General features: G+C 47.7%; 8 protein-coding genes across 8 annotated transcripts; 5 read left to right on the top strand and 3 right to left on the bottom strand.

Moving 5' to 3' along the window:
* Positions 1–525: 525 nt before the first annotated feature.
* Positions 526–1,416, top strand: BP5553_08501 (Esterase LovG; the record flags this gene model as incomplete). Its single annotated transcript, XM_032017124.1, has 2 exons — positions 526–664; positions 725–1,416. 2 exons carry the CDS (start codon positions 526–528, stop codon positions 1,414–1,416), a joined length of 831 nt encoding a protein of 276 aa, XP_031866555.1.
* Positions 1,417–2,348: 932 nt separating this feature from the next.
* On the bottom strand, positions 2,349–3,632 carry BP5553_08502 (uncharacterized protein; the record flags this gene model as incomplete). Its single annotated transcript, XM_032017125.1, has 5 exons — positions 2,349–3,146; positions 3,199–3,243; positions 3,307–3,316; positions 3,400–3,408; positions 3,475–3,632. The coding sequence occupies 5 exons, from the start codon at positions 3,630–3,632 to the stop codon at positions 2,349–2,351; spliced, it is 1,020 nt and encodes a 339-aa protein (XP_031866556.1).
* Positions 3,633–4,133: 501 nt separating this feature from the next.
* Positions 4,134–5,129, top strand: BP5553_08503 (Uncharacterized protein; the record flags this gene model as incomplete). The annotated part of the gene is made up of 1 exon (XM_032017126.1): positions 4,134–5,129. One exon carries the CDS (start codon positions 4,134–4,136, stop codon positions 5,127–5,129), a length of 996 nt encoding a protein of 331 aa, XP_031866557.1.
* Positions 5,130–5,474: 345 nt separating this feature from the next.
* Positions 5,475–10,566, bottom strand: BP5553_08504 (uncharacterized protein; the record flags this gene model as incomplete). Its single annotated transcript, XM_032017127.1, has 9 exons — positions 5,475–6,625; positions 6,698–6,953; positions 7,004–7,794; positions 8,164–8,317; positions 8,380–8,581; positions 8,739–9,033; positions 9,088–9,389; positions 9,442–9,569; positions 9,628–10,566. The coding sequence occupies 9 exons, from the start codon at positions 10,564–10,566 to the stop codon at positions 5,475–5,477; spliced, it is 4,218 nt and encodes a 1,405-aa protein (XP_031866558.1).
* An 877-nt stretch (positions 10,567–11,443) lies between these two features.
* Positions 11,444–12,987, top strand: BP5553_08505 (uncharacterized protein; the record flags this gene model as incomplete). Its single annotated transcript, XM_032017128.1, has 4 exons — positions 11,444–11,542; positions 11,692–12,371; positions 12,425–12,484; positions 12,543–12,987. 4 exons carry the CDS (start codon positions 11,444–11,446, stop codon positions 12,985–12,987), a joined length of 1,284 nt encoding a protein of 427 aa, XP_031866559.1.
* An 863-nt stretch (positions 12,988–13,850) lies between these two features.
* On the top strand, positions 13,851–15,620 carry BP5553_08506 (Glutamate decarboxylase; the record flags this gene model as incomplete). The annotated part of the gene is made up of 5 exons (XM_032017129.1): positions 13,851–14,098; positions 14,147–14,665; positions 14,723–14,882; positions 14,932–15,001; positions 15,178–15,620. 5 exons carry the CDS (start codon positions 13,851–13,853, stop codon positions 15,618–15,620), a joined length of 1,440 nt encoding a protein of 479 aa, XP_031866560.1.
* A 1,542-nt stretch (positions 15,621–17,162) lies between these two features.
* BP5553_08507 (Uncharacterized protein) lies at positions 17,163–18,353 on the top strand (the record flags this gene model as incomplete). Its single annotated transcript, XM_032017130.1, has 1 exon — positions 17,163–18,353. The coding sequence occupies one exon, from the start codon at positions 17,163–17,165 to the stop codon at positions 18,351–18,353; it is 1,191 nt and encodes a 396-aa protein (XP_031866561.1).
* A 3,418-nt stretch (positions 18,354–21,771) lies between these two features.
* BP5553_08508 (Uncharacterized protein) lies at positions 21,772–23,179 on the bottom strand (the record flags this gene model as incomplete). Its single annotated transcript, XM_032017131.1, has 3 exons — positions 21,772–21,941; positions 21,994–22,854; positions 22,906–23,179. The coding sequence occupies 3 exons, from the start codon at positions 23,177–23,179 to the stop codon at positions 21,772–21,774; spliced, it is 1,305 nt and encodes a 434-aa protein (XP_031866562.1).
* Positions 23,180–24,850: the final 1,671 nt, after the last annotated feature.

The following is a 24,850-nucleotide window of genomic DNA, read 5'->3' on the forward strand; positions in this document are numbered from 1 at the left end:
TGGTATGGACTTAACGCAAATTCACAAGAAATATTCAAGCCCATAATGAGGGGAGAGTGCCTTTTGTTGCGAAGGGCAAGGAATAATGGAATATAATGGCGGACGTGCTTAGGACTTTCGTAGAGCTTGAGTTGGATTCCACCGTGGATATCCTACATGCTTGTTCGGCCAAACGTGCTTTGAGCATCTTGCCATACTCAATAGGCAATAAGGCTGCGCCGCGTCGACACATTTACACCTCGATTTGGTTGTGGGCGTGGTCGCCAAAACGGAAGGACGGTGACGTGCCGGATTAGACGAGCTAAATGTTTCAGCTCAGTCAGTGCCGACGACAGAAAACCACGGCCGGCCCGTTGCAAATTGGGAATTCCTCCGATATACACGACGCAGCGGAGGACAGCACTAACGTAGTAAATGTAGGGAACGTAGTAGCGAAAGGGAAAAAAGCATTATGCAAGTTCTACGACTCCAATTCACAACTTGCCAACTATCACTTCTTGTTATACTCTATACCCTACACACAAAATGAGGATCCTGTGTCTCCATGGTGTTGGCAGCTCAGGCGCCATTTTCGAAGCGCAGATGGCAAATTTACGGCGCGAACTGGATCCCAGCTTTGAGCTCGTCTTTGTAGACGGACCGTTCGAGTGCGAGCGAGGGCCTGGTACTTAGCATCGTGGTGGCTTTGGTGTTCCAGCTAACACAGCTAACACTTCGCATACAGGCGTCTCGAAATACCGGGCCGGCCCGTTTTTTTCTCATACCCAAGGCTATTCTCCTCTTCACATAGCACAAGCGGTCGATTTGTTGCAGGACCTCCTCGAAGACGAAGGACCCTTTGACGGCATCTTTGGGTTTAGCCAGGGCGCAGCGTTGACGCTGTCATATCTCTACCAGCAGCAGGCAGCCGCCAACCCACTAGGAGTCAGGTTTGCATGTCTCTTCTCAACGGCCATGCCGTGTAGCCCCGATGTGGGCATGGGGGATACAATAATATCCAAGTTGCGAGCTCTGGAATACGACATCATGGATCGAGCAAAGTGCAACGGCAAAGACCTGGCGATCGCAGAGCAAGAGTTTGTAGATGTACTACAGCAGACAATTGTTGACGCCGCTATCCACGATTCGCATTTCCCGTGGGTCGACATGGACGTATATCGATACGGGGAGCGCGATACTATTCCTCGCGTGATGTATCCATCACTACTAGCACAAAAGATTGAAATCCCAACTATCCATGTGTGGGGTCAGAACGACTTCGAGTATATGATCAAAATGGCCGAAGTGGCCCACAGCATATGCGAGGAGTCTATGTCAAAAACGGTTTTACATAGTGGGTTGCACGATCTACCAAAGAAACAGACTGAGATCAAAGCTGTACTTCGAAAGATCGACTGGGCTATAACTCAGGCATAGAACTACACAGATTCAGGGTACAATTATAGAGCTAGAGAAATGAAAAGTCAAAATTCCTTCCTAAAACTTCAAGGTTGTGCTAGAATGGTACGGCAGTGTATCCAATAGAAAATAAATGTAATGTGTCCAAATCTATCAAAACAACTGTAGGCAGCTAGAAAGTGGCATTAAAGCCTTACCTTCATCCTTGATGTCCAATTCCAACTACTCATACCGCCAGCATCAGGATAGTAACTCCTGAATAGCTTGCCGCGCACAAATATCTCTCCACGCTCTGGTCGTTCATGCAAACGGAATTCATACTCGCGATCCCCCATGGCGCCGGGCAACTTCGTAAAGCAGAGTATCGCTCGCGTGACGACGGGAACGTCATTGGTAGCCATGTGTTTGCCATGGATGATGGCGTGTTGGACATGTATGTGCGTGATGGCATGGGGTGGTGGCGGGGCGAGCGCGCCGCTCGGGGTGTTGAGGTCGTGGAGACGTGGATATGCGAGTATGCGGAAGGGTGTACGTGGAGGGTGGAGCGAGTACTCGTAGAGAGGGCAACGGGGAGGAGGGCTAGAGTGGGCTGGGCTGCGCAAGTAGTTTAGGTGATCGAGATAGTACAGTACCGAGTACGATAAGTTAGAGAGCGTGAGATGTTGGAATATTTCCCCCATCTGCTTATTGATTGCACACCAGTCTAAGCTTACACTCATCGGTTGATATACCCCCTCTCTATAGATACTAGTATTTCTTGGAAAACGAGCAATCAACTTCTCTTTCATATTGTATCTATCCATTCAAAGCTAAGGTACACGTACATTTGGCTACATGAAGGCATGTGATGTTCTCTATCTTAGGTAGGACATACAATGGTAGAAACCAATCGACGAAGCCAACTCAAACCCACAGAGTCGTGCCCCAGAATCGGGAACAAACAAAAGAAATCAACCTCTCGCCTTAATCTTCTGCACAACCTCCTGATAAAACAAGGCCACCTGTTCCGACACCTCCTCCGGCGCCTCCTCCGGCAAGAAATGGCCCACCCCCGCCACCCCCCCAATCTTCAAATCCGCCGTCTCCATCACAAACGACTTCCACCCCGTCGGGACATCATACCTCGAACCCAGATAATCCTTACTAAACATCAACAAAGTATCCGTCCCAATCCCCCTCCCCGCTTCCTGATCCTCCGTCTCCATCACCGCATCCTCGTTTGACCCCGCCTCATAATCATCACAGCTCGCCCGCACCACACTCTCCTTCGCAAAATACCCAGCATACACCGCCAGCGCGTCATCGGCGCGCAAACTCTCTAGCCCGGCTCCTTTGCTCGCCCATCGCAGGATTATGTCTTGACACCACTTCCCCCCACCGTAGGCTACGATCATCGGCGTCGCGAGCGCCGCGTTGGCGAGGAATGGCCAGTGGAACGTGCTCCGCGCGAATATCGGGTTAGCCAGCGATGACCACTGCGTCGTCACGGGCATGATATCTAGGATCACGGTGCCGACAACGTCCCAGGCGGCGAGGGCCGCGCTGGGGGGGCCGGGGATGGAGAGGTCGGTCGCGAGGCGCTGGCAGATGCGTGCGCCGCGGTCGTGGCCGCCGAGGATGATGGGGATTGGTGCTGAGAGCGGGTTGGAGAGCTGAAGGTGCGTGGAGAGGGCGGAGAGGATGGCGTGGCCGGTGGTGCGCTTGTCGTGGCCGGTGGTGGAGGGGGTGCTGAGGCCATAGCCGGGGATCTGGGGGTTTTGGGTTAGATGTGGAATAGGTGTCTGGGGCGATTGTGCTTACGTCGGGGACGAATAGGGGGATGTCGGCAGGGAGCGAACGGACAACCTGGGATGATTAGATGTTCTGTATTTTCTTGACGTTTATTCCTTAATATCGAGGGGGCCTTACATATCGCCACCTGGGTAGATTCACTTCAGCATCTGCTATGCAATGATGAAGAATCGAACTCTCATAAAGCTTGTCAAGCGTCTGAGAACTTACATGTAGCTCCTGAAATAGATGGTCAGTATTCAGAGCCAAGCATAACAAGTGATGGGCAAGCAAGACAGCACGTACGATTGAGGATATCCATGAATCAAGACAAGAATTGGATAGCTTAGATCAAGAGTTTTCGGCAATCTATGATAGAAGTTGACATGTGATCCGGAGGCTGTTGGCGCAGAGGAACGTTGAAGCCCAAGACTCTCAAATAGCTGAGCATCTTGATTCTCCATGGTGAGAAAAATAGTGTAAGAAAGATAATTTAAATCTATAATCAAGATTTGATTTTTTTTTTGGAATAATAAGCTTTCTCTTGGTCTTACGGTAGTAGAGTAACTGGACGTGCTGTCACCTATGTATAACAAAGCGGACCCGCTCTGACCTTGATATCCCTGGCTGGTTGGGGGGCTTGCAGTTTTACCTATCACATGTCGGATTATATCCCTGACACTGGAGGTAAAGAGGAATTTATAAGCCAACAGTAAAATTGAACTATTTATATACCCCCGCTATTCATTCGCTTACCCCTACTCGTACCAGGTTGAGGTCCAGACCAGTTTGTACAAGATTGGCGGGCACTCCCAATTTGGCAAATCGCCGATACTGATACTGAGGGGATTCTGGGTCTACCCTATAATTATATTCAACCCATATCTTTATCTTTCCTAAATGACTTTACTTTTGGTTCACTTCTCTCCCAACGCTATCCCCAGATTGAAAACCGAACTAGAACCATGAGAGCTGCACGAGTTCGACCTACATCCCCCGAAGGAACGCCTTATGGTTTCCCTGGAAATGTGGCTCCCTCTTCAGCCATTGAAATACACGACGACGTCCCCAAACCACAGATATCAAAGCCTGGCGAACTACTGATTCAGGTGAAAGCCTCTACTGTGTACAAGGACAATCTCGAGTGGAACGAATTGTACCCCCCCAGCCACGCTACCTTGGGAAATGACTTTTCTGGCATAGTCGTAGCCGTACACGATAGCGAGCAAGACTTTTGCGTCGGTGACCATGTGTACGGTATGACGCACGCTAATCGGGGGGGTACATGGGCGGAATACGCCATAGTCATGACGGAAGAAGCAGTCAAGAAGCCGGACAATCTGTCGTGGGAGGAGGCTGCAGCGATTCCCGGGAGTGCTCTCACGGCTGATCAGGCCTTGTTCAGACATGTTGGACTCGAGACGGCAGCGCAGAACGGACAAAAGAGGGTTATGATTACCGGGGCCGGCGGTGGCATTGGCACGTTTCTCGTGCAGTTTGCCGTTCTAGCTGGACATCACGTCGTGGCGGCGTCCAGCTCGAACGAGCGAAACGAGTCATTCTTGCGCTCCATTGGCGCTCATGAAGTGGTTGAATATAAGGAATTCGGCACTTTGAACAAGGTCGACGTGGTTGTTGATTCTGTTGGGTTCCAGGTTCTCGCGGACTGCTGGAGTGTTCTTAAGCCAGACGGTACCCTCTTGTCCTTTGATGCGTGCAGCTGGGGGTATAGAGAAGAACACAGACAGAAAGGAATCAGCAATGGAAAAGAGGGCATTCGGGCACTGTACATGATTGCCGAGCCTGCGAGGGAAAGTATGGCGCGCATCACGGAACACGTTGCGAAGGGAAGTATAAAAGGGCGCGTATCGAAATCGGTGTTGTTGAAGGACGTGCGGGAAGCGTATGAATCTGCTCATTCTAGAGACCTAGGACACGGCAAGATTGTGGTGTTGATCTGAACACGCTTTCTCAGCCTTCATTAAAGTGACTAAAGGGGGATTAAATAGAAAATATGACATATCCTTGACCTCGTCTTTGTCCTCGATTAGCTGGTTGAATATAATCTAGGCCTTTGCGGCGACAAACTGGAAAGAGCCACCTTTCGATCAGTTCATCTACTACACGAATCGCACACTATGAAATTGGTACTCTCAGTTATCTACAAACATCGTGGGCTGCGAATATCAAGCATGTCTCGAGCAACGCTACAGTCAATCAGACAGTGAAGGCGTCAACTTTAGGAAGTCCGTTTCATTCTAATACATTCTGGTCAATGCCGTCACCAGCTTCGTAAAACCAGACAGCTATGTTACAGTGGCTTCCCAATCAGATTCGGCCGCTTGCGCCACGCCCATGCGTTCGCTAAGCGTTACCCAAGCACCACAATATATCAAGAGTCTGAAGGCCTTCGCGTCAGAATTCTCGCCCCAAGCAATGTCCATGGCCTCCTGGATTGTCTCCCAATCAATAAAGCCTAGCCCTTCCACAGCTTCTTGCGTCAGTAACGTTTTGAACTTGCGATGCAATGGCCCGTCCACCGCCCACCGAGTCGGCGCAAGGAAAGGATGCTTCTTCCGTTTGTACAGCTCGTCTGTAATGTATGGACGCACCGCCTGGCGCAATATCCATTTTTCATTAAGTGACTGCAAGGCTACGCTGGACTCAGTCCAGATCGGGCCCAATTCACCAGTGTCACTTTCAGTGTCGGCCGAGTAGCGCAGTTTGACGCTGGGCGGCAAACGGTTGACGTACTCGGCAAGGTGGTGGTCTAGGAATGGTGTGCGTGCTTCAACACTGTGTGCCATCTCTGTACGATCGCCAAGACATGACAATAGAACGTTGGCCAACGAGTTCTTGTTCCACATGTACATGGCCGTGTGCAAAGGGTGCCATCGTGACCGCATCTTGGCCTGAACATCGCTCGGGTGCGAGTTCAGGACCGTTTTGCGGCAATCATGGTTATTATGTCGAGCGCGTAGCCATGGAGCAAAGAGAGTGGCCGTAGGATGCCACGCCAACAGATTATCACTCATGTCCGTTGCTCCCACTCCTGCGATGGATGCAAGGGCTGGTCTATCTTTGTGCACTGTAGCACCAGCTTTTTGCCAAATTGCTTTCATTTCCTTCTGTACCGACTTGAACATCTCGTTTCGAAGGTCACTGTTTTTAGACAATTGGGAGTCGGGCATAGCTTCATCAGCTTCGCGAAGGAATTCGCCAGGAAAGTATGGATAACCAGCGAAATGCTCGTCGGCGCCTTCACCGGTCAGGACGACCTTGACGCCGTGTTCACGGGGGAGAGTTGAGAGTGCAAACTTGGCCACGAAGTTGAGGTCAAAGTGATGATGCTCGCAGTGGAATACGGCGTCTTCAAAGTCTTCCGCCAGAGTATCCTCCGTGATGGTCTTCTTGATAGTCTTCACTCCGAGCCATTCGGCCGTGCGTTCGGCAATATCTTGTGTCTCTTAGTTTTCATGGTACCTTAACAATTGGTAAGAAACGCCAGGGCGCAGCTGTGAAGACTTACGTGATTCATCGTAGCCGGATGTCTCAGGAAATGCTACACTGAAGCAGGTAACACGAGTCGCCTCTTCATTTCCTATTTTGACCTTTTCCTTGCGTGCAAGTTCCGTAACTATACCGGCAATGGCGGAAGAGTCGATACCTCCAGACAAGTAGATGCCGACAGGGACATCAGCACGCAGGCGAAGACGAACAGACTCGACCAGCCTTTCGCGAACGCCAGATACCATTTCATCGATGGTGCGAGTTTCGGGTTTACTCTATGGAGAGGCAATTAGTTGCGGCACGCTTTGAAGTAAAATGAACCAACCTTGTCTTCGTACTCAGCATCCCAATACCTGACCTGCTGCACACCACCAAGTTCTGTAATATCGAGATAGTGCCCAGGCAAGACCTTCCGAACTTGGCGGAACAGCGTCCGGTCATCAAACATCCATCCAGCATCAGCAATCGCACGCACGTCCCAGCGCGGCTTCCAGCCCAAGGGCAAGAATGCCTTGGCTTCGGAGGCGACGAGCAGCTTCGACCCAACGCGAGTATACACCAGTGGCTTGATTCCATAACGATCACGTCCGCAGATCACGCGCTGACCTCCTTCACGGTTATCATAGAGAACAAAGGCGAATTCGCCTCGCAGATGCGTGAGAAATTCAGGGGCGCCGTAAATTTTATAGAGGGCCAAAACAAGCTCGCTGTCACTGTCGCTCTGAAAGGGGTAGTTGTGAGCAGTTTCGCATTCATGTCGAAGACGATCGTAGTCGTAGATCTCGCCGTTCACCACGGCATGAATTTGGTTGTCGCTGCTGTGAAGGGGTTGTCGTCCTGCAGAGGATAAATCGTTGATGGACAGTCGGCAGTGAGCTAGCCCGACTTGCTCGTTCTCACTAATCCATATTCCCGAGTCGTCTGGACCACGGTGGGCGATGAGATCAATTGAAGCTTTGAGATCTGCCGCGAATCCCCCTGTTACGCCGTTGGTTTGGTGGTCACCGTTTGCTTCCCCGTTGCAACGAGTGTTGTTACTCTGGCCATTGGTGTTTGCCCCTGAAAGCAGAATACAAGCAGAAAATCCGCACATGTTTTCCACAACGATTGCAATAGCTATAGAAGCATTCTAGGATGAAAAGTGAAAAATGAAGGTGCTTCACAAACAAAATTAAAAAAAAATTAAAACACCGGTACTGGGGGCCGTGCCGCCAAGGCCTCGTCAGGGAGAGTCTGTATTCAGAGGTACAATTGAAAATAAGACGGGGTGAACTAAACAGGCAATGGGCTGCCTAACTCAACGCTCAATCGGCACTGGGCCGTCTGACCGCATCGGTGACAAGTCTCTTAATTGCGGTCCTCGGAACTTTCGTTAACCGCCGTCGGCCCCAACCAAACTAGTCCATTCTATTCCGGGTGGAAGTCCATCTACTTCTGGCACGCTTTGTCAATGCTAAATGAGTTTGAGCCTGGAATATGATATACCTGTAGTTTCATGATAGTCTTTGATAGATGACTCAGGTGATATCTCCTCAAACCCCGTAGGACTCCAGGCAATGAAGAGTGGCTGTTGATTGGCGCATAATCTTTGCGACTCGCGGTACTTGTAATACACGATCAGTTCGCGGGCAGCAAGGTGCTATTGATGTCTCAAAAGTCTTGGAGTCCATGGTCTGAATAGAATGATGACTACAGTCTCACGACTTCAAGGACACATATATGTTTTGCGACAGCAAGCTCGCAGGAAGCCTTGAACAAGTTCCTCCCACTTCTCATCGTCCCCCTTCTGGAGTGAGTAAACGCATGAAGAGCGCCGCCTCCGGTCTCAGGCAGTTGATCTCTCCCAGAACGAAGCTGGCGGTCATTGTAATCGCGACCTCTCTTGTAGTGAAATGAGCACATACTGAACTTGTTTGCATTATATCGCCCCGGACAAATAGGAGACAGGGTATGTAACTGTTTGCATAGAATTCATTCATTCATAACTAAGCTATGAGCTACCAAACTTATCTAGCTTCCATTTGGACCCGGGTTCAAGAGTTGACTTCCTAATCGCTTACTGGTTCCGCTTCTCTAAGCACAGGAATAAGGGGCCGGATTGCAAACTGAAATGCTCATACAAGCCGTTTTCGAAATCGGCTTCCGGATCAGCTTGAGTTCGGGGGAAACTGAGATTGTAGCGCATGATGATCGTTGCAACAGTCACTCGAATATTGGCAAGCGCAAGCCGCTTTCCGACGCAGTTCATGGGCCCCAGTGAAAACGGCGCGATTGCATTATTGTCTTTGACCAGCTCCGGGAGACTGTACCAACGTTCAGGGATGAATTCAGTCGCTCGGGGAAAGATGCGTTCGTCTGTGATGATGCGTCAAAAGATATATCAAGTAGTTTCAAATAAGAACCACTTACCTCGTCCAATGACGTACTGAGGGGCCATTACTTGCGTATTGCCCGGGATAAATCGACCAGCGATCTTAGTACCCTCAGGAGGAGTCACCCGAGTTGGATGGCTAGGACTTGGTGGATACAGGCGAAGTGCTTCCTGAACAATACCATTCAGAAGGTCTATATTCATGATTTGGTCGTCCAGCAACATTTCGTCGGGCGATTGAGGGACATGGGGTTCCAATGCTTCACGGAGCCTGTTCGCGAGCTCAGGTTGTTGAGCAAGTACAAACAAGGTGCAAATCATCGTGATTCTCGAAGTATCGCTAATAACGTGTTTAGTGAATCGCTCTGTACTATATATCTTCTGCGCCTTACCTTCCAGCGTTGACAAGTAGGTGTGATTCTCCAGCCAGCAGTTGTACCGCGGTTGCATCAAAAGGCTTCTGCCCTTTTCTGTATGGCACAAAGAGGGCACTCATCACATCCGGCACCTTTGGCTCAGTCTGTTTGACGCTGGTTAGATGTGGAATTGATAACACGCAAGAATAGGTGAGCACAGACCTTCCATCTTATAAGCATTTGTTCTTCGCAATATTTGAACATAGCCTTCAGGTCCTTGTTACCGCCAGGGATTGAGCTCATAAGACGAATAAACCACATTGGCAAATGACGACCAATTATACTCATCCCTTTGTCGAGAACGTTCATTGCCCAATGAAGCTCCTTGGTATCCAGCAAGCCAAATGAATGGCCGAATGATAGGTCGCTCATGGAGTCCCAGGAATACAACCCCAGCCAGTGGGTGATGTTCACAGGTTGACCGCCGTGAGCATCGAGTCCGGCAAGCATTTTGCTCCTATACGGGTGAAATCGAGTCTCGTAGCCTCTGACCGCCTTGACAGAGAAGGCTTGACTCCAGATTGAACGCCGTTCGGAATGCTTTGCAAAGGTCCGACGAAGAAGCACGGAGTCTTGTGGCCGACTGATGTCGTACCACGAACTTTTTTCACACACTGAATCGGCTCCAAAAATATCTTGAACCGCACTCGGGTGCGTAATCGACACTTCTTGGCTACCAACACGCACGAAGTAGCCGTGTTTTTCGTGCAGGTCTTCGAAAGCCTTGAACATTCGCAATCTTTTGATACGAAAGGAAACATAAAAGGTGGCGATCCGTGCAATCCATGGTCCAGGAAAGGCGTTGAGCGGGTTCAAAAAAGCGCGATACACAAAAAGACTGGCAAATAAACCGAACAAAAAGGTACCATCATACACGACTGTCTGCGTTAAGGCCTCCACCAGCGGGAACCCCAATCGATACAGCAGAGCGGTCGAAGCTGCAAACAGGACAGTGTGAACTTGGATGTAAGCCATACCATGCATGTGATGCTCGCCACGAAAAAAGTATCCGACGTAGCAGAGAGCGCCAGCAGCGAAGGCGAGGAGTTGTATTTCTGGGTGCATAATGGTCGACATGATGGGGGACATGATGGGCGACATGATGGGCGACTGCAAGAGAGAACGTGAATATTCTATCACACACTGAAACTTGAGGTAATATCGAGTCTCATACTATCTCAAAGACTTGCAGAAAAAACGGTTGAATTGTCAAGTAGACTAAATAGATTCTTGGTGTATGCCACCATCTTATCTGGCATTCTGTTTTGGCATTGAATTGTAAATGAGTATCAGTATCTGGATCGGAGGAACGCTCAACCGATCCGGAAAGCGAGCGGAGAAAGCCCAATTTGAAAGAGGCCGAAGGAAGGACCCACCAATGTCTTACTTCGTTACTTCAATATCTTTTGATTATACAGATTCAAGGATCACTCAACGGTCAACCGGAAAGAGATCGGAGGAACACCCGATGTGAAAGAAGGCGAAGGACCTACAGGCCGCTTGATTCAGCGTCTCGCCGTTGTTGGAACGATCGCCAAATCAGCCCTAGGCCAACACTGGACTACCGAGGCAGAATAATGGTGTGTGTACTGATTGATTACAGCGCCTTTTTTGAAGGAGGATCGTCAACCATGCAGTGGATGCGACAATCAATTAGTATACAGCCTTTTACGAAGAGGTGCAGGCTATTAACGTCGTGGATTTGATGCCATATCGGATACCTTGTTTGTTGTCTGATTGCGCATGATTGACATGACGGAATACCGACTTTGTTGCATTTAATGTATAGGTCAGTATTCCCGTTTCTTGCGCTCGATGTCACCTTCGTTGCTTTGAGCGCCTTATATATTTTGCGAATCGTCAATCTAAGGATATATCTGAATCAGAAGCAGCATCGACGGAAAGCATCAGCGATCCTTGGTGGTTTGGCGAGTGCTAAATAACGCCCTTTTTGTATCTGATGCCAAAGTCTCTCAAAATGCCAGTGGTCGATGAAGATCTTATGATCAAAGCTTTAAATGCAACTACACCAGCCGAAATCATCCATTCAGAGGTAGTCTTCTATATGCCACTAATGGTAAGTGGCCATTATGCTAACTGCGACGGCTCCCGTCTTAGAAATTACTTTGTTCGTTCCGAGCTTTTTTTTCCAGAGGATCGATCCAGGACTTTTCCCAGCTGCTGCCCAGCCTTCCGACAGCTGACACGGTACCGCTAAATGACAAGGCCTATTCCGAGGTAGAAAAGACAATCCAGCCAACAACTGCCTATCGTGAACCTGGTAATGCACAAAATTCTCCGAAGCACTCCCAAGCGTCGTTTAACTCGCAGATTTCACGCGCTGAGAGGCCAGTTATTTCCTCGGCCTCTGCTTCCAAACGACTGTTTAGTGCCACGGGGTCGAGTCGTAATCATGACGATTGTGAAGCAAGTGAAATGTGGGAATTCTTTGCCGCAAGAGTTAAGCCACGTCCCCGCATTCAAACCCTCATCCGAGTCGTTTCTGGATCGGTAAAGGCTGTGCAGCACGAGCCGATCTTTTACGAAAAGCTATGGTCTACAAACAAGGACAACATCTTTAGTGCCGAGACATCTGCAGAGTCCAGACTTTCTCGTCTTTTCCGTGGCCGCAGGAAAATTAATCGACATCAGCGAAGATTCGAATGTGCCAGCCGGCTATCTTTATTATTTTTGGCGCATGATGTTGCAGCGATGAAGTCATGGAACTGGGAACTTGGCCCGGGGCAGAGTCGACAGCATGTTGCCGTGTTGGCTATTGCTCATCACCTTGGTGTCTCTACGGAAGAGATTAAAAAAGAATGGAGACGGAGTCGAAATTATGTGAAGTTGCTCGAGGTCTGTGGACCTGGATCTTTGCTCGAACTCGGGTCTGGGGTAAATTGGCAGTGAGTCGTCTTAACCGCCTCAATTAGAGATTTGAAACGTTGACTTCAACCAGCTGGGAGAAAGCCATGGCGAAGGATGATGTTACCCATTTCATCAACTTTCGAAGGGAGAAGTACATACTTCCAATCTCACGTCTTTGCCAGTAGATATTTAGTAACAGCTTGATGTAGGATGACGCATCTTGACAAGCGATCGCGCGAGCTCAACCTTGTTGCAGGAAGAATGATCCTAGATGGGATGCTTGCCTACGGATGGACCATCGATGCCATATCAAGGACGTGTACTCCCGTCCGCAATGCTCTTATTGTCCACTGCCCGACATTGTTTAGTTCTCCAAGTGAATATACACCAATGAATGATATCAATATAGCCACGGCTATCTACCAAGACTTCGATTTTTCAACTTCGGCTTCCATAAGTCATTCGGCATCTGGCGATGCACCTGATACCTCCGCTTCCATTAATGGATTGCTCGCAGCCACAACCCCTTCTCTGGAGCCTCGGAGCACCGAGCATATATGCACTGATAGCCTAGACAAAGATTCCCTATTTGGTGGAAACGATGCAGATTTCATGTCCAATAACTACATACTTTCAAGCGAAGCATATTTGTGAGTCTAACAGATAATATAGACCGAAGCGAATATAGCAAGACGTTTTCATCATTTTATAGAACATAGATGGCTCCAAGTCCGATATTTCTACATAGAACTTATGAGCTCCAACTTCCTTGATCAATCTTTGTTATAACGATGATCGGTCTGATTAAATGAATTGCTGCAATCTTGATTGTGCGTAGATGGCTCTACTGTTTGACTATATCGTAGTGCTAGAATTTTCAGACTTCTTGTCGTCTGCGTCCAAGCTGATAGTCGGAAAGCCTCTCTTGCAAATAGTACAGTAGTCGACTTTGCATTGCTTGTTTCTAATGAAATTTGCCTAGGGTTGTGCTAGGAGAAGATAATTTTGTGATTTAGACTAATATTGACATTAATTGCCATTACCATGTGTGACAAGACTAATAGTGTCTGGCCCGTACGGGCCATTTCAACCCATGGCGAGATCGACTAGTCCCCTAATATCGCCAGAAAGGGTTAGGAAAGATAGATGCGTCCATCAATCTACGAGCGTGCAACTAGCATAACCTCGGGAATGATTGATCAATTAGTGTGATGGGGTGAAACGTGTAGTGTATCATGTGTATAGTAGCTGCTCCCCCGGAGTATAGTTTTTGCGGGCCGGGCACTTGAAGTGCGCTGCGCCAGACGACTGTAGTGGGCATGCTCTTTCATTCATAAATACTTTTACCCACCTGAGGCTAGACGCGTTTGATTATTACCGTACACCTAGACTGTGCATTACACTCCTTTACACTAGTTAGTTGGCTAGAGCTGCGGTTTAAAATTTTATACAAGACCTGAGATGCCCTTGGAGCTTTCTGGGGCCTTCAGCAACCACCATTTCATCTTTCATTAACGATGTCTATACCTACACGAGTTCTTCTTTTAGAGAAAGAACATACATCATTCGAGAACGAGCTCTGTTTCAAGGGAGAATCCAGCAGTGACGAAAGCGGCGGTCAGACAAGTATCACGCCTATTAGTTCGAAGACCACTTCCACCACAGAAGATATTTCAAAGCAGCATGAGAGATCCAGCGACCTAACCTATAGTAGCCGTTGGGCTAGAGAAAGTTTGCCAGACTTTGCCATGCCCGAAGGCAAGATGTGGGTGACTATTCGGCCATAAAATTAACTCCACTAACAGTGCAGCAGGCCAAAAGAGGTAGCATACCGTCTAATTAGAGACCAGATGAATCTTGACGGCCACCCGAGTCTCAACCTCGCCACTTTCGCAACAACATACATGGAAGACGAGGCTGAAAAGCTCATGGTTGAGTCTCTGCCTAAAAACTTCGTTGACCTGAAAGCCTATCCCCGAACGGCAGATATCGAGCGGAAGTGTGTGAACATGGTTGCCGAGTTATATCATGCTCCAATGAACACTGGTGAACCAGCAGTGGGGACAAGTACTCTAGGAAGTTCGGAAGCAATCATGCTTTCCACACTGGCAATGAAGAACAGATGGATGAAGAGGCAAAGATTAGCCGGAAAGGACTGTTTAAGGCCAAACATCATCATGAGTTCCGCAGTCCAAGTGTGTTGGCAGAAGGCGGCCAGATACTTTGAGGTGGAAATTCGATATGTATACTGCACAGAAGACCGCTACGTCCTGGATCCAGATACTGCCATTAGTCTTGTTGACGAGAACACTGTAGGAATTTGTTGTATACTGTAAGTAAAGTGATGCCAGCGTAAAGCATTATCCATGCTCACACATCTCAACTGTAGGGGCACCACTTACACAGGCCATTATGAAGATGTAAAAGCAATCAACGATCTCTTGGTCAAAAAGGGGCTGGACATACCGATACATGTTGATGCCGCCAGCGGTGGATTTGTGGCGCCGTTCATGGCTCCAGAGCTCGAATGGGATTTTCGACTTGAGAAGGTAAGCTCAGGTTTCTTGCAGCTTAATGGCAAGCTAACACATCAGGAAGGTTGCCTCCATCAACGTCTCAGGGCATAAGTATGGCTTGGTATATCCCGGCATTGGATGGGCCATCTGGCGTTCGGCAAGATTCTTGCCCGAGGAGCTCGTCTTCAATCTGTCTTATCTTGGCACCAACCAGGCATCATTCACTCTCAACTTTACCAAGGGGTCGACGCATGTTATCGGACAATATTGCAAGTTTTGCCCTCTTTCATCTGACTTGCAGCGCGGGCAATTGCTGATAATTAGCCAGACCAGTTTATCCGTCTCGGTCGAGCCGGATATCGTGAGATCATGACGAACATCAGTAACTCCGCTACCTTCCTCGCGAATGGTCTTAAAGGCCTGGGGTTCATCATTATGAGCGAGTCGGGTGTGAATGGAGTACCCTTGGTCGCTTTTCGCCTTAACCCGAAGCTGGGTTATCAGTTCGATGAATTCGGTTTAGCCCACCAGCTTCGCCAGTGCAATTGGCTGGTGCCTGCCTATAGTATGGCCGCGCATGTCCAAGACGTCAAATTGTTGCGCATCGTCTGCCGCTGCGACTTCTCTCGGAGCTTATGCGACACTCTGTTGAAAGACATACGGTGCGCCCTAGAAACTCTGAAGAAGATGGATCGAGAGACTTTGAGGCTTTATGCGGAGTTAGAGAGGTTGAGGCTGGTAGCAGGGGCGAATGGAGACATCTTGGCATAATACTCATTTATGACCATGTTTTATTCCTCACAGTGCTCTTTTGTATTTTGCATAGACTTTATTCCTATCTAATTTTATAGTAGCACTGGCTTATTACCCTAAGTTCGCGCTTTAGGAGCCCGCAGCTCCTTGAGGGGTGCGAAAGTCTTGCGTCCGCCGACTTGCCCATATAATCTATACCGAATCTTCCCCTCACCAAATTCCACTTCCGTCTTTGAACCTAAGCAGTTGCTGATCTAACCTAAGACGAGCCCAAGCACGCTAATGACTCGGCTAGATTATGCTCAGGGGATCCTATTGAGGTTCGGCATTGCTAAATATCAGGGCTTTTACATAGTTTTTAGAAGTATACCCACTGTGGCAAATATAACCCACTTTTACATGTATATAATAAGGACTTCTCCTCTACCTCTATTACTAGAATCAATCAACTCGTTCCGTCGTTTCCAAGGCCTCCAAATCCTTGACAGATCCTCTTTAGGCTCCTTAATGAATCGGTTATAGTTTCTATATTATCTATAGATAATTTGAGATTTAGTAACGCTTATTGCCTAGAATGCAGCCACCTCTTTAAATCTACTAAGATGATATAATAGGATCAATTCTCGCTCTCCTGTTAAACTTACTAAGGGTATCCGCCAGAGCCGATTTTGATGCTTTCTATTGTAGCACTACGTGACTAGGTTCTCTAATGTTTATTTTTATCCCTTTCCAAGTTACCATAATCTGCTAGCGATAATCAACAATATAAATGGGCGCTAAAATCGGATCCCTACGTTTGAAAGTACGTGGAGTTCTAGTTTGGGCTCCTGTCCCCTTCATTTTTTTGGGTGGCCGACTTCGGCTCCTGTACTGGCGTCCGATTTGGGCTCGCGGTTAATGTTAGCCCACAAAGGGGGGTTGCTTAGAGCCTGAGGCACGATTGCAATCAATTGTGCCATCAATTAAATCGGGAATTAAATTGTGATTCAGTTGATTGCATAGTTGAATTCGTATAATGTGATGCAGCTATCGGTCGAAATTTACGAATAGCTGCACTTGCTGAGGTAACTCAGCGGATGCAGCTAATCAGAGATCTTTATTTAGCTGAACTTTGTCACTTGCGTAGTGCGCAAAACGCAGGACTACCAGAGAGTCTGGTCTGGGCGGCCCCAGGATCTGCCAGTGATGAGACTTGCTTCGTTTCTCCTTCAGTGTCGACTGGTCCGCATGAACTCGCCTACGTGGTGCTTCAGACAGCTTTTCTGCAAGTTAGCGCCTGATCCCCACGATCTATCGTGGCTGTGATGTTGGAATTGGGGACACAGCCTCTCGAACAGCGAATCGTTGCATCCTGGGCCCTGCATCCACCATACGTTCCTTGGCGAAGTGCTGTGGCTTATACCACCCGCATTGATGGCTGTGTGGCATCACTGTATGCCCCTCTTTACTACTTTGCTCTAGCGCCTACATATACTCTATAGGTCATGACAATCTATCACTCCAATTCGCCTTTCTCTATCTACAGACTGTTCCAAACCGAAATCAAAGGAATCATTAACAATGGTTAACTATACTCAATTTTCTCCCGGCAAAGTATCCACCGAAGAAGTGAAGCTATGGAATCCATCCAAGATCCTAGGAATTATCAATCCCGATAACGATCGCCTCACATGCGTCGGCGATGCCCCCTCACAAAGACGACGCTGTCGAAATCCGATCCGAGCAGACAATCAAGCACTTATTACGAAGGCTCTAGACGAGATTGCGTATCTGCCTCCTGATAGCCCTGCTGTGATGACAAAATTGCGAGCTATTGCTGGACCGGCGCTGTGTGTTAGGTATCATCAGAGTCAAGCTGAAACAGTCGTGATGCAGTGGCAGAGGAAGATTCAGCCGTTGAAAACAGAGATTGGGGAACGGAAACCTGCCAAGTCGGTCCAGAGCAGGAGACTGGAAAAGCCTGCGCGAGATCGAAGGGTAGAGGGTATCCAGGATGTATTAAAAGAAATGAGGGACGCTTTGGCGAACCTGCGAGAAGAGATTAACAACCAACGGCACCAAAGTCAAGAATGTGAAGGGCCAGAAGAGCGAGCTGTAGAGGATCGCCAAGAACAAGAACGCAAACATCGGAGGAGCGAGGAGAGGAATAGGGAGGCGAGGAGGAAGGAGAGCGAGCGTTTGGAGAAGGAGCGTTTGGAGAAGGAGCGTTTGGAAAAGGAGCGTTTGGAGAAGGAGCGTTTGGAGAAGGAGCGTTTGGAGAAGGAACATTTGGCGAAAGAGAAAAGAGAAAAAGAAGAAAAGCAACGACGAGAGCGCATTCGCCAGCGAGCCCAAAAGCTACATGAAGAACGCGAGCGAGAAAAGCGAGAAAAGGAGCAAAAAGAGAGAGAGGAGTGGAACCAACTGTGGGCAAAGTATCAGGAACGGTGGGCGCAGCTCAAAGCCTCTGCTTCTGATATCAGAGAGGGGAATATTCGAGATGCCATTCCTTGGCCGGTCATGTCAGGTTCATATCCTGATGTGAAGAATTCGAATGTTAAGGAGTTCTTCCAAAAGACGGTGTCAAGGGATGAAAATATGGTGAAACTTATGCGGAAGGAGTGTTTAAAGTGGCATCCTGATAGAAGGTGCACCTGGCTCCGAGGCGCTCAACTCAGTGATGTTGATGAAATGATTGTTGACATGATTTGTCGCGTGGTAACGGGGTTGCTAAATGAATTTGCTGAGAGGTCGTCTAAATTTTTGGATTGATTTTTGTTCTTGTACATAGGTGTTAGACACAAGGATGTAATATTACCAGTTGCTTTTCGAAATTATCAACCTAACAAATTACTCTTATACCAAGCCATAATCCAGAAATATCAGGGGCGTTTCTTTCGTATACTTGACAACCCATCACCCCATTTTGCACGTTTATCCCTTCTAGAGCGCTCGCAACAGGTCGCACCCAAATCATGATAGCGGGACAACCATTCAGGTGTAGAATAGATAGGGATGCGGCTTTTCTGTGCTGTCTAGGCAGAGGAACACTGATACAACTTGATTGCGATATTATATCAAAATAGTCTTTGGGTTTTTTGGAGGTGAGTTTATAATGAGTAGATGTAGGAAGTGTGAGGATGCTGTGATTAGAGTTTGGTTGCAGCGAAAGAAAGAGTGTTGGGACATTGCTAAGTAAGCACTAAGTAATCGTAGGCTTGGCATGCTGTATATAAGCCCCTATTAGGTGCAGAGGTTTTACCTAGCCAATATACACACCCAATTACCTATCCATACAGCCTGTATAGCGTTGCACTCAATACGTCACGAATAACTCACCTAACTGGTGTCTTACACCTTAACAAAGAGGCGTGTGTTTTCATTACCACGTGTTTAGTCGGTCAGTTGTAACAATTCTGAGCTTCATGATACTTTGATGGAAGAAAAACAGTGCAAGATTCCACCCCTTGAATTCCGATAGCTCCGTGTGCCACACTGGGTGGTGGTGACACGAAGCTATAAAGTACCCTCCTCCGGTCTCACAACGCCACTGGGAGTATATTGACAACCTACCTCGTTGAAAGCTATTGCTTGATATTGATGCCAGAAATATAGAGTGCCTACTCTACGAGAATTGTGTGACATGAATACCTCTATTGGTTACGTAAGTTCCTTCCGAGAGAGGCAAGAAGAGGAAGATACGTTCGTAATACTGCAAAGCAGAGGGGCGAAGAACGGAGAGGAGGAAAGTAGTCAAGTAGTCTGGTGGAAGAAAGGACGAATGGCCAGAAGATGAAAGAAATACGGAAGCCGTAGCTAAGTATTCTCCTTGGGAGATGGCTAGGAGCACGCTATGTTACAAGAAGAGTCTACCTTGAGAGATTGAAAAATATATTTTTGGGGGGGTCTTATTTGAACTCTCTGGGAGCTGATTTAGTCCCCCAAACACAGTCGTGAGTTGATAACCTTCACATGGCAGAGTCGAATGGTAAGTAAATCATGATTAGAAAGGAGAGCAGGAACGTGACTGAGCAACTTAGCGCCTGAGCAAAGCGGCGACGCTGACTAACCGCGTTGGAAGCTACGCAGGTTAAGACTCGGTGCAGATTACGAAGTACCAGGGTATAATTCACAGGGTAAAACTCAGTAGTACAAGGATTCGTGGCATTCAGTACGAGTAGTACGTACTCCACAGTGCGCCGCCGTCAGAACTTTATTTGGTGGATCCATGGGTGATCCCGCGCGGCCCTCGGGAACTAGCGGGTTCCACAACCTTTTAGATAAAGCAGCGGGGTGGCGCGATCAACAGGTCCTGGGCACCTTTATTCCATCCACGTCGCCTTCTCTCAATACTCTCCCCCTCATGCCTTTGCTTCGGCCACCTCTTCCGCCAAAGCCCTTTCCCCAGCTGGAGCCTCACCATCTCGCCTCCGAAGACGCCATTCAGATTGTGAAGGCATATGATGAGTTAACAAGAATCTTAGGAGATAGAAGTCATAAAGGAGCAAGAGAGGGTGTCTGACAACTGAATTTAGAAGCTCTCACTTCTCCTGCACCTTCCAACGTAGAAAAATATTATTTTCTTTGAGTAGCACCAAAAATGATCAATGAGCACCAGTTGAGTGCCCCGCAGGACTTCCCAGTACTTGCTGTTACTCTTTGCCTCACGGTTGGACTTCCCCAGTGATTTGCATGGATTGCATTTGGGTGGAGTTCAATCCTAGGACGATGATGTGTCACCGACTGCACGAGATGCGCCTTCTAGATAACATGGGTTGAAAAGGCGCGACGAAGGAGGGTCGCACAACAGATGAGCAACGCAGAAGCGCCGATGCTGTGTGGATGTGACTCACATTTAAGCCATACACTTCAATGACAATAAGCCCATCTAACAGTGCCACGTACCATGTCTTGTCAAATACCACGTCTATACCAACCGAGGAAATCGTAGAATCTCTTTTCTGCTGCACAACAGTATGCTGAAAGGGGAGAAAGGAGTATTCTGCGAGTTAATTGATCAAGTGGTAATGCAAGAAGGAGTCGCACGCACGCCTCAATCGAGCTGTCATCGCGCATTTTGAGCTCGACGCTAGGTCTTCCAAATGTGTCTCTTCCGTAGTCATGTCAAAGCAGCTACGTTGGACATCTGCTATTGAGATCATAGCTGCTGTAGATCGATAGGTGAATATTTACTTTGTGCTACCAAGGGAGTTGTTGGACACAATCCTGCATCGCGCCATTCCGGACTAACAATCAAACCCTCACCGCTAATGTACTCATATCCAGGTTATTACCCTCCCCATACCGTCTCTATTCCGGGTTTAGCGGTAGACGAGGCTCTGCCCACGCACCTCGTGGCCAATCCGGAGTGATTCTCAGCAGTAAAAAGCCTGTCGTAAATGGAGAAAATGGTTGGAATAACGACTGAGGTGAAACAATATCATTGAAGGGGGTGCCAATGCAATTCCCCTAGCTGGTCACCCGGAGACTCATCTGCACCTGGTTTTAAAGGACGTAGCTGCATCACGCTAATTTTGAGACCTACAATCTACTTCATTACGAACCAACGTTAAGAATCTCTTTCAAAGGGGCTTTCCTCACAATAATCTTGCTCAATCTCCACCGATAGGGTGCTTGACTAAGTTCTGTAGAACATATGGAGTGTCATCTCAGACATTGTAAACGGTGAGCACTCTCGGTTGAAGGGACTGAGTCACCAAAAAGTATAGTGTTAGTAGGTAGGGTTTCTCCCAGATGTTCATCCAACAGTCAACCTGATTCGCGCCAGCTATAATCGAAAACAGACCTCCACTCTGGTCATCTATCACACAGGAGAAGGAGCTTCTTAATGGCATCCTCAAACACGGTGCTTTAGAACTAGCCACTTTCGACTATTATTATTGTCAACAGAAACTAAGCAGCGAGAGGGTCGGATTAACATAGCCACCTCAATCTTCAGCCCTTCATAAAAAGAATGTCATTGGGTGATCCTGCAATTATATGAATATCATTATAAGTTGCAACTTGCCCATAGCTATAAAATATAATCGCGATGACTACGTAGAAAAAAGTCACTTCACATAGCGTCATCAAGGTGCCCTTAACCCTACCCCCAACCAACTCAAAACCAACTCAAAACCACCGACAAACGACGTTTGGCGATGCTGATCCTACGGTCCAGCTTCTCCGTCTAGAAGTCCACATGAAGTTGTACACCACCATCGGAGTCTGAACTTTCGTCCTCGTGTAACGAGTCTGATAGAATTGACTCAGTTGCAGCCAAGCTCTCGCTCTGTTGTTCATAGTCTCCCAAGGTCTCACTTGTCAACTCTTCCACGGGTTTAGTTGACATATGGACTCCTACTAAGGTCAGAGTCCTAAAGCGTTCAATAGCCAGGCTTTTATTACTTACTGAAGCCGATTTGTCCTCCATTGTGATTGAAGGAGTTAGTAATCCCTGTGGTGGAGTCTGGGTGCCAAGGGCTTGGTCCTCTACATTGATCAATTTGCCGGAGAGCGTCAAGTCTAATTTGTGCAATCAGCTTATTCAAAATGACCCGTCGATGCCTTTCCTCCTCTAAATTTGTATCATCAATCGGATCTGGAAGACGCCAATTGAGATATCTGATTCCATGTGACGAAGGACGCACAAAGCCACCGGGATGAAGACTGATATAGTGATAGCAACAGTAGCACGCTGGTTTGCTACACCCAATAAATCTGTCATCACCTACGAAGGGTATACGATTGTTGTAGAGGTACTCTAGTAAATTTAGCTCTGCATGGACTCTTGGTTTGAAATCTTTATCTGTGAATTGAGCCTGAAGACGGTCCAGAATCTGGAATTTATTGTCCATGACTGCGAGGGCTTCTTGGTACCGTTCGATCTCATTCGACTGAGCTGGTAGCATTCTCTTGATGATTCCTTCTAATGTCGTTAGGCCATCCGTTGGAGGAGGGAATGAAGGCGCCTTCGGTGAAGGTCTAATTCTGATGTCGAAATTGTCGAAAAGCTCCGGCATTCTCCAACCTGCTGCAGTAAGAATCTTCGCGGCCTTCAGATGAGATCCGAGACGCCCAATATAGTGACGGGCCAGAAGAAAATCTTGTTTTCTAGATTCGTCTTTGGTCATGCCAGAAATCTCATCGCCGATGTGCTGTCGAAGCTCTCGTATGTATGGGGACGATCTCTGTTGGTATGAGAACCGGCATAAGCCAGTCAAATCGTCGTCAAATCCTTGAAAGGATCGGAGCCAATCTGCCAGTGGCTTATCTAGGAGGCAAGTTTAGTAGACCCAACACCGAAAGAGGCCGTAAAACGAACCTGCCAATTTCCTCGAGGTCCCTAGAGCTTTCAAACACTTCTTCAGGGGTGGTTGCAACCTCGTTTGATATGTCTTAATCCGTTTAAGGTTGAATTCAATACAAAGGTCCGATATTTCAACCTCTTCGGCAATTCTCGACTTCTCATTCTGAGAGTGTGCAATTCTCTGCAGGATACTCAGAATTTTGTGAATGAAAGATATCGTCCCCGCAGTCACCGTAGTATTGCAAGCGACCCAAAATATGACACCAGAAGGTTGGGATTCTAGTGCCATGGCTGTGACAGTGTCACCCCCTTTGATGTAGTCACAGATATAAGCTATCTGATCCAAGAAGCTCCTCCTTAACTCCTGCAGGGCTAGATGGGGTACATCAATGTCCCCAGAGGAGCAGCGAGACATCCTCTGCTCACCGTTTCGATCTAGAACGTGTAGGAGAACCAAGGGCTCGTAAAATCGACTATTGAGCCTATGTTCAGGACAGATTCGTGGGATTTTCCGTGAGGACGGAACTGTCTTGCCCTTTGAAGTCATCCTTTCTCTCCTATCTCTTTTGAGTGACCACTTCTCAAAGACTGTCCTTGGACGTTTGAGGGATTTTGTGATCGACTTGTGGACATGATAACTAGTAGCAGACTTTCACTGCCTTTTATTCGCGGTCATGGACAAGATCTTGGTTGCCAGAACCCCGCCTTTCCCGCTTTCCCAAGCCTCAGCAGTTTGTTTTGTTCAGATTATGCATGTATATGCACAAGTCGCGTCTCGTTCATTGACCGACGCCTGTTATCACAGGATCAGCTCCGATTGGCAAACGGCTAATAGTATCAGGTTATTGGCTTCACGAATAGAGATCCAGAGTTAGATAATGGAAAGTTAGCGGCGTTGCCAGCATCTCAATTTACACATTCAATTTCTATTTTCTTAGGGTACTTCAAATCACTCCTTTCCATCTCGCACAGCCCTACGCTCAAAGTCCATAGCCCATATCTAGCCCGCATTTAGCTACAACCAAAATATTGGCGTATTGTTCTTAAATTAGCATAGCAAAGTATTTTCTAATTTGAATCCTAATTCGAAATTAGCGATTTCGGTTGGAATTTGTGACGTGTGCATAAGTGGGTCCGTTCTCTCATTTGCTCCTTATACGTTCCGTTGACTTTCGGCGTATCTATTTTTTTTTTTTGGGAAGCGAGTTCGAGATTAAAATGGGGAAACTTCTGTTCCAAGGCCAGTGCAGGTAATAAATTGACTGGTCATTTTAATACAGCTAATAGAATGCTAGTGAAATACGCCTTTGTACCCAGAGTTGCATTACGCTAAATTGAGGCCTACAACATGGGGCTTCTACACTAGTGTGCATAGTTACATGACGCTAATTTTGAGGCCTACCATCGTTTTCGCCCGAATCAGTAATAGACTCCTCTCTGCCAACACCCAAAGAGGATATATCCATACTTTGACTTTTGGTGCTCTTCTGATTGCCAAAGGACGTTTGTGACGATTGCCACTCATTTTCAATAGTCACAACACTCTAGCTCTCCGACATTGTGATTTACCTCACCACGACAATCCTGGAGACGTTCCTTGGGCTTCCTTCGTTCGATTGGAGATGAATTTATCACGCCAAGGGAGGACGGCGAATAGTCCGCAACGACAATCATGAGGGGATCAAACTTTACAGATATATCAGCAATATCCGTTTGAGACGATCGATCCCCGATTGCTAGATAGCAGACTTTATCCTCCTCCTACCCAGAGCGCATTTGCACCTGAAATGGAGCAAACCCAGCACCTCGATCTCGATCCTCTTCCCTTAGAATACAGAGAATTACCTCCTCCATTACCTCCGGTGCTCGAAAACTCCTTCCAATTTCCGATCAATCCTAGCCACGATAGATTCGCTCTGGTTCCCGTACACAATCTTTCTCCTGCAGTCATACCCCCACC

The sequence above is a fragment of the Venustampulla echinocandica genome (genome assembly GCF_003357145.1).
Source record: "Venustampulla echinocandica strain BP 5553 chromosome Unknown scaffold_8, whole genome shotgun sequence".
Classification (NCBI taxonomy): Eukaryota; Fungi; Ascomycota; class Leotiomycetes; order Helotiales; family Pleuroascaceae; genus Venustampulla; species Venustampulla echinocandica.